General features: G+C 44.6%; 1 protein-coding gene across 3 annotated transcripts in view; it reads left to right on the top strand.

Annotated features, from left to right (window-relative positions):
* The window catches only part of HERC2 (HECT and RLD domain containing E3 ubiquitin protein ligase 2), a 296,865-nt gene that overhangs the window by 65,338 nt on the left and 218,261 nt on the right, over nt 1–13,266 (top strand). For all 3 annotated transcript variants that reach the window (XM_069757837.1, XM_069757836.1, XM_069757835.1), the window contains exons 8-15: nt 880–990; nt 1,554–1,725; nt 1,920–2,093; nt 3,443–3,631; nt 4,923–5,074; nt 5,177–5,334; nt 5,639–5,752; nt 6,150–6,401. In XM_069757837.1, the coding sequence (XP_069613938.1) occupies nt 880–990; nt 1,554–1,725; nt 1,920–2,093; nt 3,443–3,631; nt 4,923–5,074; nt 5,177–5,334; nt 5,639–5,752; nt 6,150–6,401 (1,322 nt within the window). The remainder of the gene's footprint in view (nt 1–879; nt 991–1,553; nt 1,726–1,919; nt 2,094–3,442; nt 3,632–4,922; nt 5,075–5,176; nt 5,335–5,638; nt 5,753–6,149; nt 6,402–13,266) is intronic.

Genomic DNA, 13,266 nt, shown 5'->3' with positions numbered 1-13,266 from the left:
TGTAAAAAGGTGCAATAAAGAGAGAATTAAATAATTTTGTACAATATACGTGAACCCCTCTGTGCCATTTTGAAGAATTTTGTGCTAAAAACAGCAAGAAAAAATAGAAGGCAAAAAAAAAAAAAAAAAAAAAGAAATGGCTAAAAAAAAACAAAACTTGCAAAGATGAACCGGGTCCTGTCATTTTTTTTTTTTTTTTTTTTTTTTTAAGCTTGCATAAAGATGCTGCCGAATAATCTGGTCAGCTCGTCACTTCACTATAATTATTGATTACGTAGGTGACATGTCTCACTATTCAGTAAGTTCTTCATTTTACCCCCAGACCCATTATATATCCTTTTGAGCATCTTATTATACAACCACTAAACTCTCATACTCAGCCCTTCAATTTTGAGGCTAAATTGCTTATTTTCTCCAAATGGCCGAGGAAGAACAATTTTTTACCACTTGACCTAAGAGTTTCAGTACAGTACCTGTTCCAGTAATGTGCATTGATGTGTACCGATAATTGTTGAATGAGGAGCGTTCCCAACTATCTGCTCTTGTATACCTGCCAGTGATCACCTGGCGAATGATCAAAACTTTCTGTTTGCATCAGAATTCATTGGCCATTGGGGCCAGTTTTCTTTTTTCTTAAATGTATGTACTTGGGGTTAAAAACCACTTTTGCAATTGAGCATCATTAAATATTTTGCTCCCTTTTGGCTTTTAAAAGATCCTTATTGTCTTTTTCCCTTCTTGTTGTCACCTATTTATCTTCTGCATAAAGTTGTATGAATCCTCTTGATGAACATGTTTATGTGCTGACTTTTTTTGCTCTTTAATTCTTTTTTTGGTAGATTAGTTAATTAATGGTTATTGTGTTTTTTTTTTTCCTAGCGACATCCACGGTGCTCAAAGCCCCAGGGGTGCAGGAAACATTCCTCTTCAAGACCAGCACTTAGCACTTGCCATTTTATTAGAGCTCGCTGTACAGAGAGGCACTCTAAGGTCAGTCTGGATTTTAAAGTGATGCTTTTCTGTCTGTCTATATAGAATTATGACTGACTGTATCCCTTGCTCTGCACAGTGACAGCCTGTACTAGAGGTGGTGTCCTCTTTTCCATATCGTTGCTGCTTTTTAGGGTTACTTTGCGCACCTTGACGTCACTGACAGTTACATTCGGGGTGTGCATGTAAGCAGCACGGTCAGTCGCCAGTGAGGGAGATGGGGCATGCAAAACCATTGGGTGGAACGGTGCGCTGAGCTGTTTAGCCAGGCCATAGTTCTCCAACAACCCTAATTAGCATATTAGATTAATCTTCAATTTATGCCGAACAAAGGCAACAATCGAAAGAATAAAGATAGCGTTTTTACAGGGAATGTATCCCCTACAAGGCTATGTGCTTACTTTATCGTGTCAGTAAGGGCTAACAGATCCTCTAAAACAACTGGCCAAGTCTTGCTAATTTTCGCCTTTTTGCTGTATCCTATATGTTTGACGGCAGAGATATGTTTGAGAAGCTTTTGTATTAAAGTGTGTAACCTGCATTTATTTTGTGACTCCCCCCAGCCAAATGTTATCTGCCGTTATGCTGCTACTTCAACTCTGGGACAATGGAACAAGGGAAACGGATAACGAGAGGTCGGCCCAGGGGACCAGTGCACCTCTGCTCCCTCTGCTACATCGCTTCCAGAGTATTGTGTGCAATAAAGATGTTCAGAACCTGGAAAAAGAGATTCAGGTAGGTTCTTATCAAATATATTTTCCAATGAAGGTTTATTACTTGGATATGCCATCATTTTCTATTTTTTTTTTATTTTTTTTAAGAATGATGGTGTGACTTCTGGCTATCCTGACCATAAGGAAGGATTATTAGTGTTTTCTCCTGCTCTTTTTAGGTTATAAGTTAAAACGCATATATGTTTTTTTCTCTAGGTGCTTTCATGTCCTTTAAGCCCAAATGAAAACTTTTTGCGGTATCTGATATTGCCTCAGGACAATGAGCTAGCTATTGATTTAAGGCAAACTGCTGTTGTTATTATGGCACATTTAGACCGATTGGCAGCGCCGTGTATGCCTCCACAGTGCAGCTCGCCAACCTCACATAAGGTATGCTGGTCTTCTGCACCATTCCATTGTTCCTTTACATATGAAAGGGGTATTATCAAGTCTGGAAGATATCCCTTGTTTATGTGATGGCTTTCTGATTGCTGGCGGTCCACCTTCTGGGAGCCACACTGATCTGAGAACTGTTGCTCTGAAGAACCCCGTGTCACTGGAGTGCTGGTAGATCTTGCGCACTCCTGATCCGTTCATTCTCATGGGAGTGTTGAAGATCAGCAGTGCTCCGCCATCTCCGGTGCTCCCATTTAAGAATGAATGGAGCAGCAGTGTGCATGATCGACCACCACTTCATCCAAGAGCCCCGGTTCTTGGAATCGATTTTGTTCTCATTGGTCGAACTCCCAACAATTTGGAAGTTATCCATTAACCATTGGGTAGGGGCTAATTTCCAAACTTGAGCATACCCCTTTAATGTATAAATGCATGTAATATCTGATGGCCACTATTTGTCTAAGTGAGACTTGCAGACTGTTTTTAGCTCGGCACTCAAGTGTTAATAAATTCTGGTGAGCCGAGTTCCTGCTGGCCTTGGAGCCAAGGTCTACTTTATCTAATATGGGGCACAGACTACAGACCTGCCGCCCTGATCAGCTGATTTGTGACTGGGGTTTCCCACAAGAATCCTCTTTCCTATGACTTACAGATCCTAGAGGGCCATGTATTTTAAGTAGGCGTTTATAAAAGGATCATCTTTTTATAGAAGAACGTGCTGGACTAATTGTAAGCTGAACGGTCCCAATATATTCTTACATTAAGCTGAGACTGTATAAAAAGTGCAAATAGAGGATGATGTGCTTTTTTGGGAATAACCCTTTAAGCAGAAGAGTGCTTTTTAATTCCCTCTCAATAGTCTAGGGAATAACTTGCTGATCACTGGGGTTCTGACTGCTGGGACCCCATTACTCCGTAGATCGGAGCCGTGCAGCATCGTCTGGAATGGAGCTGACACGGTGATGTTAAGTCACTAATCCATTCATTGTCTATTGGAGTGCTGAAGAAGGCTGAGCGCTGCGCTCTTTCTCCAGCAGTCCCATTCCTGAATGGAGCAGATCCATCCCGAACAGGACTGCAACCGAGCCTCTAGGTCCTGGAGCATCCATCTCTGTATCACTGGGGTTCTCACCGTTAGTCTCCAAGTGACCTTTACATTTTTACCTAGTCCAAGTCAGTTGGGGTCCTCATTCCTTTTTTATATAGGAAACTTTGGTTTGTTCACACTACTTCCTAATGGTTCCTGTAGGATGCAGATGGGATTGTCTGTCTGTACACTTGACGTAGACATTTTAGAGTAATTATACACATTATCATAGCAGTCTTCCCTCTTTGTTTCTTAGGGCTCCTTACAGGAGGTAATCAGCTGGGGTCTTCTGGGTTGGAAGTATTATGCGAATGTGAATGGCCCGATACAATGTGAAGCTCTTGCCACACTCGGTGTTACACAAATTGCCTGTGCGGAGAAGTGTTTTTTGATACTTTCCAGAAATGGCAAAGTTTACACCCAAACTTACAACAACAATACACTGGTGAGTAGAAGAGGTTAAGTAATTTTGGGTCTGTGGATTTTATTGCTACAGTTAGAGAGGTGTAAGAAAAGTATTTGTCTGAGACCAGAGAAAACCTGGTAATTGGTACATCATGCATTTTTGGGGGAATGGTAGATGTTTATTAAGCAGATTGCTCATTTGGCCAAGAACTATATTTCCTGACTTTTATACACACGAATACACGGCCAATCACTGAGTTGTCTTAAAATCGGGACTGGAGGAAGTGTTTCTGCCATGCACCTAGCCATGCCTGATAAATGGGGGGAGGGTAAAAGCATCTTGCATATGAGCATTATAGAGGAGTGGCCCTCTTGCCTTGGCTCCATTCTGGTGGACTTAAGCAGTCCTTGTATTACATGGATGGCTACACATCTGCGTGCCCTTCATTTAATAGTTCATTTGTAGTATATCGTACTACAGCTGCTAGTAAGATATACAAGACCTCACATAGCCTCACTATGTGCAGCGTGAGCCCTCACATAGCCTCCCTATGTGCAGCGTGAGCCCCCACATAGCCTCCCTATGTGCAGCGTGAGCCCCCACATAGCCTCCCTATGTGCAGCGTGAGCCCCCACATAGCCTCCCTATGTGCAGCGTGAGCCCCCACATAGCCTCCCTATGTGCAGCGTGAGCCCCCACATAGCCGCCCTATGTGCAGCGTGAGCCCCCACATAGCCTCCCTATGTGCAGCGTGAGCCCCCACATAGCCTCCCTATGTGCAGCGTGAGCCCCCACATAGCCTCCCTATGTGCAGCGTGAGCCCCCACATAGCCTCCCTTGCACTTGAAAACCTCAATACACATGAAAGAACAAAAAAAACCTCCATATACTCACCTCGCTTCTGTTCCCCCGCCACTTTGCCTCTGTCTCCAGTGCACCACTCTCCGCAGTGCACAGCTGACTCGACGAAATGACGTCATCGCGTCAGCTGACTCACGTGTGGATTGATTCAAGAAAGATCCGGCTGCCCGGTTCTCCACCAAATTATTCACTGCTATCTCAATCCCCAGTATGCAGATAGCCATGGCGGGGGTAAGCTCTATGCCGCCTTGGGCCACTATTTCAATTTTTCGGTTGTCTCTGTCCTGGAATAGCCAGAGGGCTGAATGTCGCCCGCGGGCGACACTTTAAGGTCTGCACTAGGTGATCAGCTGACTACCCGTCTCCCCCATCCTACACCACATACCCCAAACCTTCCCCACCCACCACCCTGGTTGTTTCTAATGACACGGCTCTTCTGTACTGTTACCTTGTGTTTTATCTTCCACAGGGACCACAGCTTGTTCAAGGCCTTTCCACCAGGAATATTGTGAAGATTGGAGCACACTCGGACGGACAGCATTATCTGGCCTTATCTGTGACTGGTGAACTATATTCATGGGGCTGCGGAGATGGCGGAAGACTTGGTCATGGAGACACTGTGTACGTCTTTTCTTTGGTTTTAATGCATATAATACAGTCTTGCCTGTGTCTATTCGGGTTTTATGATGATCACCATATCTCTTCTCATTTTTTTTTCTCTAGTTCTATAGAAGAGCCCAAGCTTATTTCTGCCTTGTGTGGGAAGCAGTCTGGGAAGCAGATTGTTCACATTGCGTGCGGCAGCACTTACAGCGCAGCGATTACTAATGATGGCGAGCTGTACACTTGGGGCCGAGGAAACTATGGAAGACTGGGGCACGGTGTGTGCTGCATTTTATTTTATATAGACAAATATATGCAAAACCCTAAAAAATAATTTCCTTGAATAATATTGTATAAAGACTGCCTTGTCCACTGTACACTGCAACGTTCAGGTGCCCCACTAGTGGCGGCAGGTCATAGTCCCACAGCTGACAATATCTGGTGAAATAATGCATCATAAGTGCATCTTTTAAACATAGTAAATTTGGGGTAGTCCATAGAAAAAGAAATCGAATCCTGGTCCCCCATCGAGCTGCAAGCCCATTTTAATTAATGAGGTTAATGTGATTGGTCTTCTTCTAGGCTCCAGCGAAGACCAGACTGTTCCTATGTTGGTAACTGGACTGAAAGGACTTAAAGTAGTTGATGTTTCTTGTGGAAGTGGAGATGCTCAGACTCTGGCAGTGACTGAAAATGGTGAGCTGTTTTGTCATATATCTATACCTGAGATGGAGTATTTAAAGGCTTTGTCCACTACCTTACAACAGTGGCTTAATGGAAATAAGCTGCCGCCATCACTTTTTCTCCATACAAGAACCACAGCTCCCTGATATATTTGATGGGTTTCCTCCTTATGCCAAAATAATTGCTTGCCATGAGATGCGCCTTGGTACATGCGTTTGGAAGGAGAGGCTGCTGGGGGACGTGGATTGGAGTTTGTGATTTACCATCTGTGCTGTGTCTAACGTGATGCTGATCTACGGGCATGGGGAATAATCTGATTACAGATAAATAATGACATAACCAAAGGTACCAGCTAGTCCATAAGTGTATTTCACAGAAGTGTAACTTTTTTATTTCTTTCTTTTTGAAGGTCAAGTCTGGTCTTGGGGTGATGGGGATTATGGAAAGCTAGGTAGAGGAGGCAGTGATGGTTGTAAAACTCCCAAGTTGATTGAGAAACTTCAAGACCTGGACATAATAAAAGTTCGCTGTGGCAGCCAGTTTTCCATTGCTATCACCAAAGATGGACAGGTATATTCCTGGGGTAAAGGAGACAATCAGAGGCTTGGGCATGGGACAGAGGAACATGTCCGATATCCCAAAGTACTTGATGGATTGCAAGGTGAGCGATTGATTATGTGATAATGGTAAATAAATTAGTCAAGTGAGGGGTTAGTACTATAAATGCAGACATAATGGTCACAGAATACAACCTGGGTGATAAATGTCAGTCCTAACGCCACCCATATTGACTTACACTGATGAGCAAAAGGGTAATGTCCAATGCTTTAGACTTTTGACTTTCAGGCTCCATATCTCACCACCCTCTACTACTTTGATGGTGAGTCTACCATCATTTTATAGACCATCATCTTGGCTATATCATGCATAAATTTGACTTGCAACTATTTAGCGTATGATATACAGTTTCTCGTCATGTCACTGTATTGTTACTGTTTTTCTCCTGGTGGTAGCAAAATTTTCTTCTTCCTGAATACTACAAATTACAACCTGTTATCACTTTCCCTAATAGCTGTGTTATTAGATTAATTCCCAAGTGAAAGGGCAACCATGAAGATTTCCCAAGAAAAGAGACAGTGCATCATCGGCTGTCTCTTGGCCAAGAAAGTTGCCAAACTGCATCATGTGGGTGCCATTACAGTTGGAAGAATACGTAATCAAGTTTGTCCATCCATTCAAAAGCAAAGGGGTGAACTTCCGGGCACAATATCAGGCAACAAGTTGGCTCATCCCAAGGTATATCCGTTCTGGCGTGAGAAACACGGCAGAGGTGGCTTGTGTTCTTCATAAAGGCGAGATCCTGCAAGCACCGTGTGATGCACATTGCACAAGTCTGGAATGGTGGCCTGAAAAAAGGTAAAGAAACCTAGACTTCAATATCGTCATAAGAAGCATTGGCTCGAATTTGCAAAACAAGTACGAAAAGTGGACTGAAGATAGGAAATTGTTGATTTGGAGCGATGAGACGAAAGTCAATAGACTAGGCTCTGATGGGTGCAAAAGGGTCTTGAAGAAACAAGAAAAAAGGGGCTAATGGATTGAAAAATTGAAGGAACTGTCAAGTTTGGTGGAGAAAGCCTGATGATATGGGGTTTTACAACCAAAGCCATTGGATGCTTGACTTGACCAGGATTGATGGTGGTTTCAATGCTGAGCTATATACTGTATGTCTAGCCTACAAGACGAGTTACTTTGTAAGTTCTAGTACTATTCGTATGAAAAGAGCTACTGTGTTCTAGCAGGACAACGATCCAAAGCATATGTCGAGATTGGCGAAGAAATAGTTGTGACAATGAAGTAGAAGTGCTGGAATGGCCTCCACAGTCCCCAGCTTTCAACCCAAGCGAACACTTATGGGTAGAGTTGAAGGTATGTATACATACATAAATGATTTGACTAATATGAACAAACTTTGGGAACATGTAGAAGACACCTGGGATCAGATTTCAGTTGAGACATGCTTGAGTCTGATTGAGAGCATGCCCAGAAGGATTCAGGCAATGTTAAAAGCCAAAGGCGGATTTTCAAAATACTAACAAAATAATCAAAATAAACAATTTAGATTTTTAGGAGTAAAGCAGTAACAATGCAATGACAAGAATTTGCATAACTAATCATATGCTAAATAGATGCAAGTCTAAGGGTACCGTCACACTATACGATTTACCTACGATCACGACCAGCGATATGACCTGGCCGTGATCGTAGGTAAATCGTAGTGTGGTCGCTGGGGAGCTGTCACACAGACAGCTCTCCAGCGACCAACGATGCCGAGGTCCCTGGGTAACCAGGGTAAACATCGGGTAACTAAGCGCAGGACCGCGCTTAGTTACCCGATGTTTACCCTGGTTACAAGCGTTAAACTAAAAAAAAACAAACAGCACATACTTACATTCTGGTGTCCGTCAGGTCCCTTGCAGTCTGCTTCCCGCACTCAGTGACTGCCGGCCGTAAAGTGAAAGTGAAAGCACAGCCGCTGTGCTCTGCTTTCACTTTACGGCCGGCAATCACAGTGCGGGAAGCAGAGACGGCAAGGGACCTGACGGACACCAGAATGTAAGTATGTGCTGTTTGTTTTTTTTTAGTTTAACGCTTGTAACCAGGGTAAACATCGGGTAACTAAGCGCGGTCCTGCGCTTAGTTACCCGATGTTTACCCTGGTTACAAGCGAACGCATCGCTGGATCGCATCGCTAGATCGGTGTCACACACACCGATCTAGCGATGACAGCGGGAGATCCAGCGATGAAAGAAAGTTCCATACGATCTGCTACGACGTACGATTCTCAGCAGGATCCCTGATTGCTGCTGCGTGTCAGACACAGCGATATCGTAACGATATCGCTGGAACGTCACGAATCGTACCGTCGTAGCGATCGAAATGTTATAGTGTGACGGTACCTTAATATATATTTATGAGATAGCCAAGATGATTGTCTATAAAATGATGGTAGTCTCACGTTCAAAGCAGTAGTGGATGGTGAGATATGGAGCGTGAAAGTCAGAAGTTCAAACATTGTTAGCCTTTTGCTCATCAGTGTATAATTACGGTATATCTGTGGGGTTCCCGCATGGTGCACAACTGCACTTTTATCTGAAATACTAGTGCATCATGCAGCGATTTTTTTTTTTTATTTTTTTTTCTCTAGTAACCCCCATAACAGCACACCTGGAGGATGTTACCCCTTTCCTAATAGGGACAGGAAATGACAGAGGTTAAATAACCTCTCCCTCATCCTCCCCTCAGTGTTTTTTCCTGTCCCTACTAGGGATGAAGAGGTCATCCCAGGTGTACTGTGCAGACAGCGGTCATCGGGAGGAAAAGAAATTCTAACCCCGGGCAGCTGGGGAGCAGACTTGCCTCTCTTCCCCGAGCGTTGCTCCCATCTCCTCCGGACTCGGGACTTCCGCCACCAGTGCGCACCTGCAGGGCAATGTCTGGGGGGAATCTTCGGCTGGAGGCCTCTCGGAGCTCTCCAGCCCCTCTCCTCCTCCAGCGGTATGCGTGCGACATGAGGACTTCCCGTCTGAAGCCGGCGGCAGGATGTGACGTCAGACGCTGGCTGGCTTCAGTGGTTAGGAAGGTCCATTTGCGTTCCACGCTGGAACGCATGATAGAATGGCATGGATGGTGTCGGCGGCCTCCCCACACATTCATCCGGACATTGGAGGAGGAGGTCCTCTCACCAGGAGGACAGGTGCTGTGGTCCGGTCGCCTATTTAAGAGCCCCGGACAAGAAGACATCTCAGGTAGGACCACTGTCTGGTGAAAATCATGGAGATGTCCGCTGCCTCGCGCTCTGCACCTGCAGATCTCAGCACCATCCCGGCCCCAGTAAGTAGTCTGGCCCAGGGTGTCCACTCCCTGATGCGGGTTGCAAACTTATGATTCCTTCTCCCCTTTATTTCAGGGGGACAAGGAACCCGCATCAGGAGGCAAATCCAAAGATACACGCAAATGCGCAGTTTGTGTAAAAAAAAAAAAAAAAAAAAAAAAAAAAAACAAAAACAAAAAAAAAACAAACAAAAAACTGTCCTCTTCATACAAGAAGGCATTATGCAAAGAGTGCACAGAGAAAATTATTAGGGAACAGCAGCCATCTCTCATGGAAGAAATTAAAGGCTTAATCCAGCATGAGATCAAAAACTCTCTGGCCACCTTTTCCCATCCCACACCCTCCCCTAGTGCCCCTCTGGAGGCTAAGAAAAGAAGGCTTAATCCAGAGGATGAAGGACATGAGGATTTTCAGGGGGAAGATGTCTGATGAACCTCCAGAAGAGGGTGAAATATCCTTAGACTCGGAGGCTTCCCAGCAGGAGAGATATTACTTCTCCTCGAGTGACATAGAAGAACTCCTCACAGCAGTGAGGAAGACTATGGAGATTGGGGAAGAAAAAACAGCTCAGTCAGTACAGGAAGAGGTGTTTGGGGGTCTCTGTTCTAAGAAAGAAGAAGTGTTTCCCTTTCACAAAAATATCCGTGACTTAATCCTAGAAGAATGGGAATCCCCACAAAAAATGCTGACCACCCCAGCAGAGATTAAGGACCGGTTTCCGGTAGATGACGACACTGCTTCATGCTGGTCGGAGATTCCAAAGGTGGACGTCCAGATAGCCAGGGTAGCTAATAAAACCACGCTACCATTTGAGGATGCCTCCCCAGTTGAAAGATCCTCTGGAACTTAAAATGGACAGGCTAATAAGGAAATCATGGGAAACGTCAGCGTCCTTACTGAACATCAATTCTGTATCTAACTGTGTGGCTAGGTCAATGCACTGCTGGCTGGGACAACTAGAAGAGCACCTGTCCTCGGGCACTCCCAGAGAAGATATTCTAGCCTCCCTACCTATCTTCCAGAAAGTGACAGGCTTTCTAGCAGATGCCTCGGCAGAATCAGTGGGTGGCAGCGAGATCATCAGGGTTGTCAAATTCAGTAAGATGAGCACTCTGGCTAAGATCTTGGTCTGGGGATATGACTTCGAAGATGAGGCTGTGTTCTATTCCCTTTAAGGATGATCTACTGGAGAAGGCCTCAGACAAAAAGGACATTGCCAGAGCCTAGAAACCCTAGAAAGAGACCCTTTGGCTCTCAACAAGAGCATACTCCTCAATACAGAGGCAAGGGTAAGTCGGGGCGTTGGAGTTATCCAAAAGGGGGAATAGACAGAAATCTTTTTCTTCCCCAACCCCCAAATCAAAGAAAACCATGACGCCCCCACGGTGGGGGGGGGTCATATCTCAAACTTCCTCCCATACTGGCAAACGATCTGCTCAGATCAATGGACCTTAAGATCAGAGAGGGGATAAAGATAGAGTTTATCATATCCTCAAAAGATGTTAAAGACAACATCTTTATCCACACCAAAGCTACAATCCACATTGATAGCCGGGGTACAAGATCTCCTAGTCAACAATGTGATCTCTACAGTCCCGGAGAACGAGAGGAACAGAGGACATTATTCAAACTTATTCCTGATAAAGAAACCGAATGGGTCCCATCGAGTGATAATTAACCTAAAACCCCTAAATCGATATGTCGCCTACAGAAGGTTCAAGATGGAATCAGTAAGATCTACAGTACCCCTCATAGGACAAGATTTCGTCATGGCAACTATAGATTTACAGGATGCATACTACCACGTCCCAATCCATCCAACTTATCGAAGATTCCTAAGATTTGCAGTCGCCAAGGGACAAAACATAGACCATTTTCAGTTCAATGTCCTCCTGTTTGGGTTATCCTCAGCCCCAAGAATCTTCACAAAGATCATGCCCGAAGTAATGGCCTACATCAGAGGTCAACAAATATGCATAATTCCATACCTCTATGACCTCTTGATGGTGGCTCCTACAGTTCCCATTCTACAAGAGCATCTTCAAAAGACAGTCCAGATCTTGTCGTCCCTAGGCTGGATAGTGAACCACAAGAAATCGGATATGGCTCCGTCAACAACAAAAATCTTTTTAGGAGTCCTACTAGACTCTCACAGCCAAGCATCTTTCTTACCAGAACAAAAACGGACCTTGCTTACAGCAAAAATAAGAATGTTGCGGGACAAGAAGATAGTATCTTTAAGATGGGCCATGTCGGTGCTCGGGACCATGACATCATGCATCCAGATGGTGGCATGGGCACAAGCCCACACCACAATACTCCAGACTCTAATCCTGACAAACTGGGACGGATCCCCAGATTCTCTAGACAAAAAAATCCACATACCACCACACGTAAAATCCTCATTTGACATGGTGGCTACAAAAGGAGAACTTAATCAGAGGAGTTCCCTGGTCGCAGGATCCAGCAATCACTATAACAGTAGATGCCAGCGAAAGAGGTTGGGGAGCTACTGTGGCCCAACATATATTTCATGGAGACTGGCCAAACGAGATAAGCCAACGATCCTCGAACTTCAGAGAACTGAAAGCGGTAGAAGTTCTCAAATCAGCAGTAACTCTTGTTCAAAATTCCCATATCAAAATATACTCTGACAACATGACAGCAGTTGCCCACCTTCGCCATCAGGGAAGTACAAGACACGAGGATCTAAAAACAATATCAGCCAGAATATTTTCCTGAGCCGAAGAACACGTTCTCTCACTTTCTGCCCTACACATAAAAGGGAAATAAATATACAGGCCGACTTCCTGAGCAGGAAAAGGATCCATCCAGGAGAATGGAGTCTAGACCTGGAAGTTTTTCAAATACTGGCCAGAAGGTGGGGACAGCCAGAAGTGGACCTGTTCGCAAACTGTCAGAACACAAAGGTGGACCAATTTTTCTCACTAGATCCAACCAATCGGGGGCTAGGTGTGGATGCATTGGCCCAACCATGGACATTCCTACTGGCTTATGCTTTTCCTCCGTTACCAATTCTACCAAAAGTCATACAAAAGATAAGGACAGAAAGGGTCAGGGTAATCCTAGTGGCTCCATTTTGGCCCCAAAAAAGCTGGTTTGGGACCCTCATCAGCCTAAAAGTAGATGGACCGATTGTACTACCTCCGGTCAAGAACCTTCTCTATCAAGAGCTAATACTTCATCCAGATCCTGAGAGATTACACCTGAATGTCTGGCTTCTGAATTCTAAATTCTGAGGACCAGAGGGCTATCAAAGAACGTCATTAGAACGCTACAGAAAAGCCGAAAGACCAGTTACCAATTCCATTTATCAGAAAATATGGAAAACCTTTATCACATGGAGTGCTCCTGAACTGCCTAACCCAGACCGGCCGAACCTAGCCAGGATCTTGGATTTTTTTACAGGATGGGCTAGAAAACGGTCTCAGACCCAGCACCCTCAAGGTACAGGTGGCGGCCCTGAGCTTGTATTTTGACCAGCCTTTAGCCGACCACAGATGGATAAGAAGATTTATGACTGCAGCATCCCGCATATCTCCAGGATCCATAAATATAGTTCCATCCTGGGACCTCAATATAGTCCTGATAGGGGCTTACATTTCAACCT

The sequence above is a fragment of the Ranitomeya imitator genome, chromosome 3 (genome assembly GCF_032444005.1).
Source record: "Ranitomeya imitator isolate aRanImi1 chromosome 3, aRanImi1.pri, whole genome shotgun sequence".
In the NCBI taxonomy this organism is placed as follows: domain Eukaryota; kingdom Metazoa; phylum Chordata; class Amphibia; order Anura; family Dendrobatidae; genus Ranitomeya; species Ranitomeya imitator.
The sequence above is the reverse complement of the archived record's forward strand: the minus strand, read 5'-3'. Positions and strand labels throughout refer to the sequence as shown.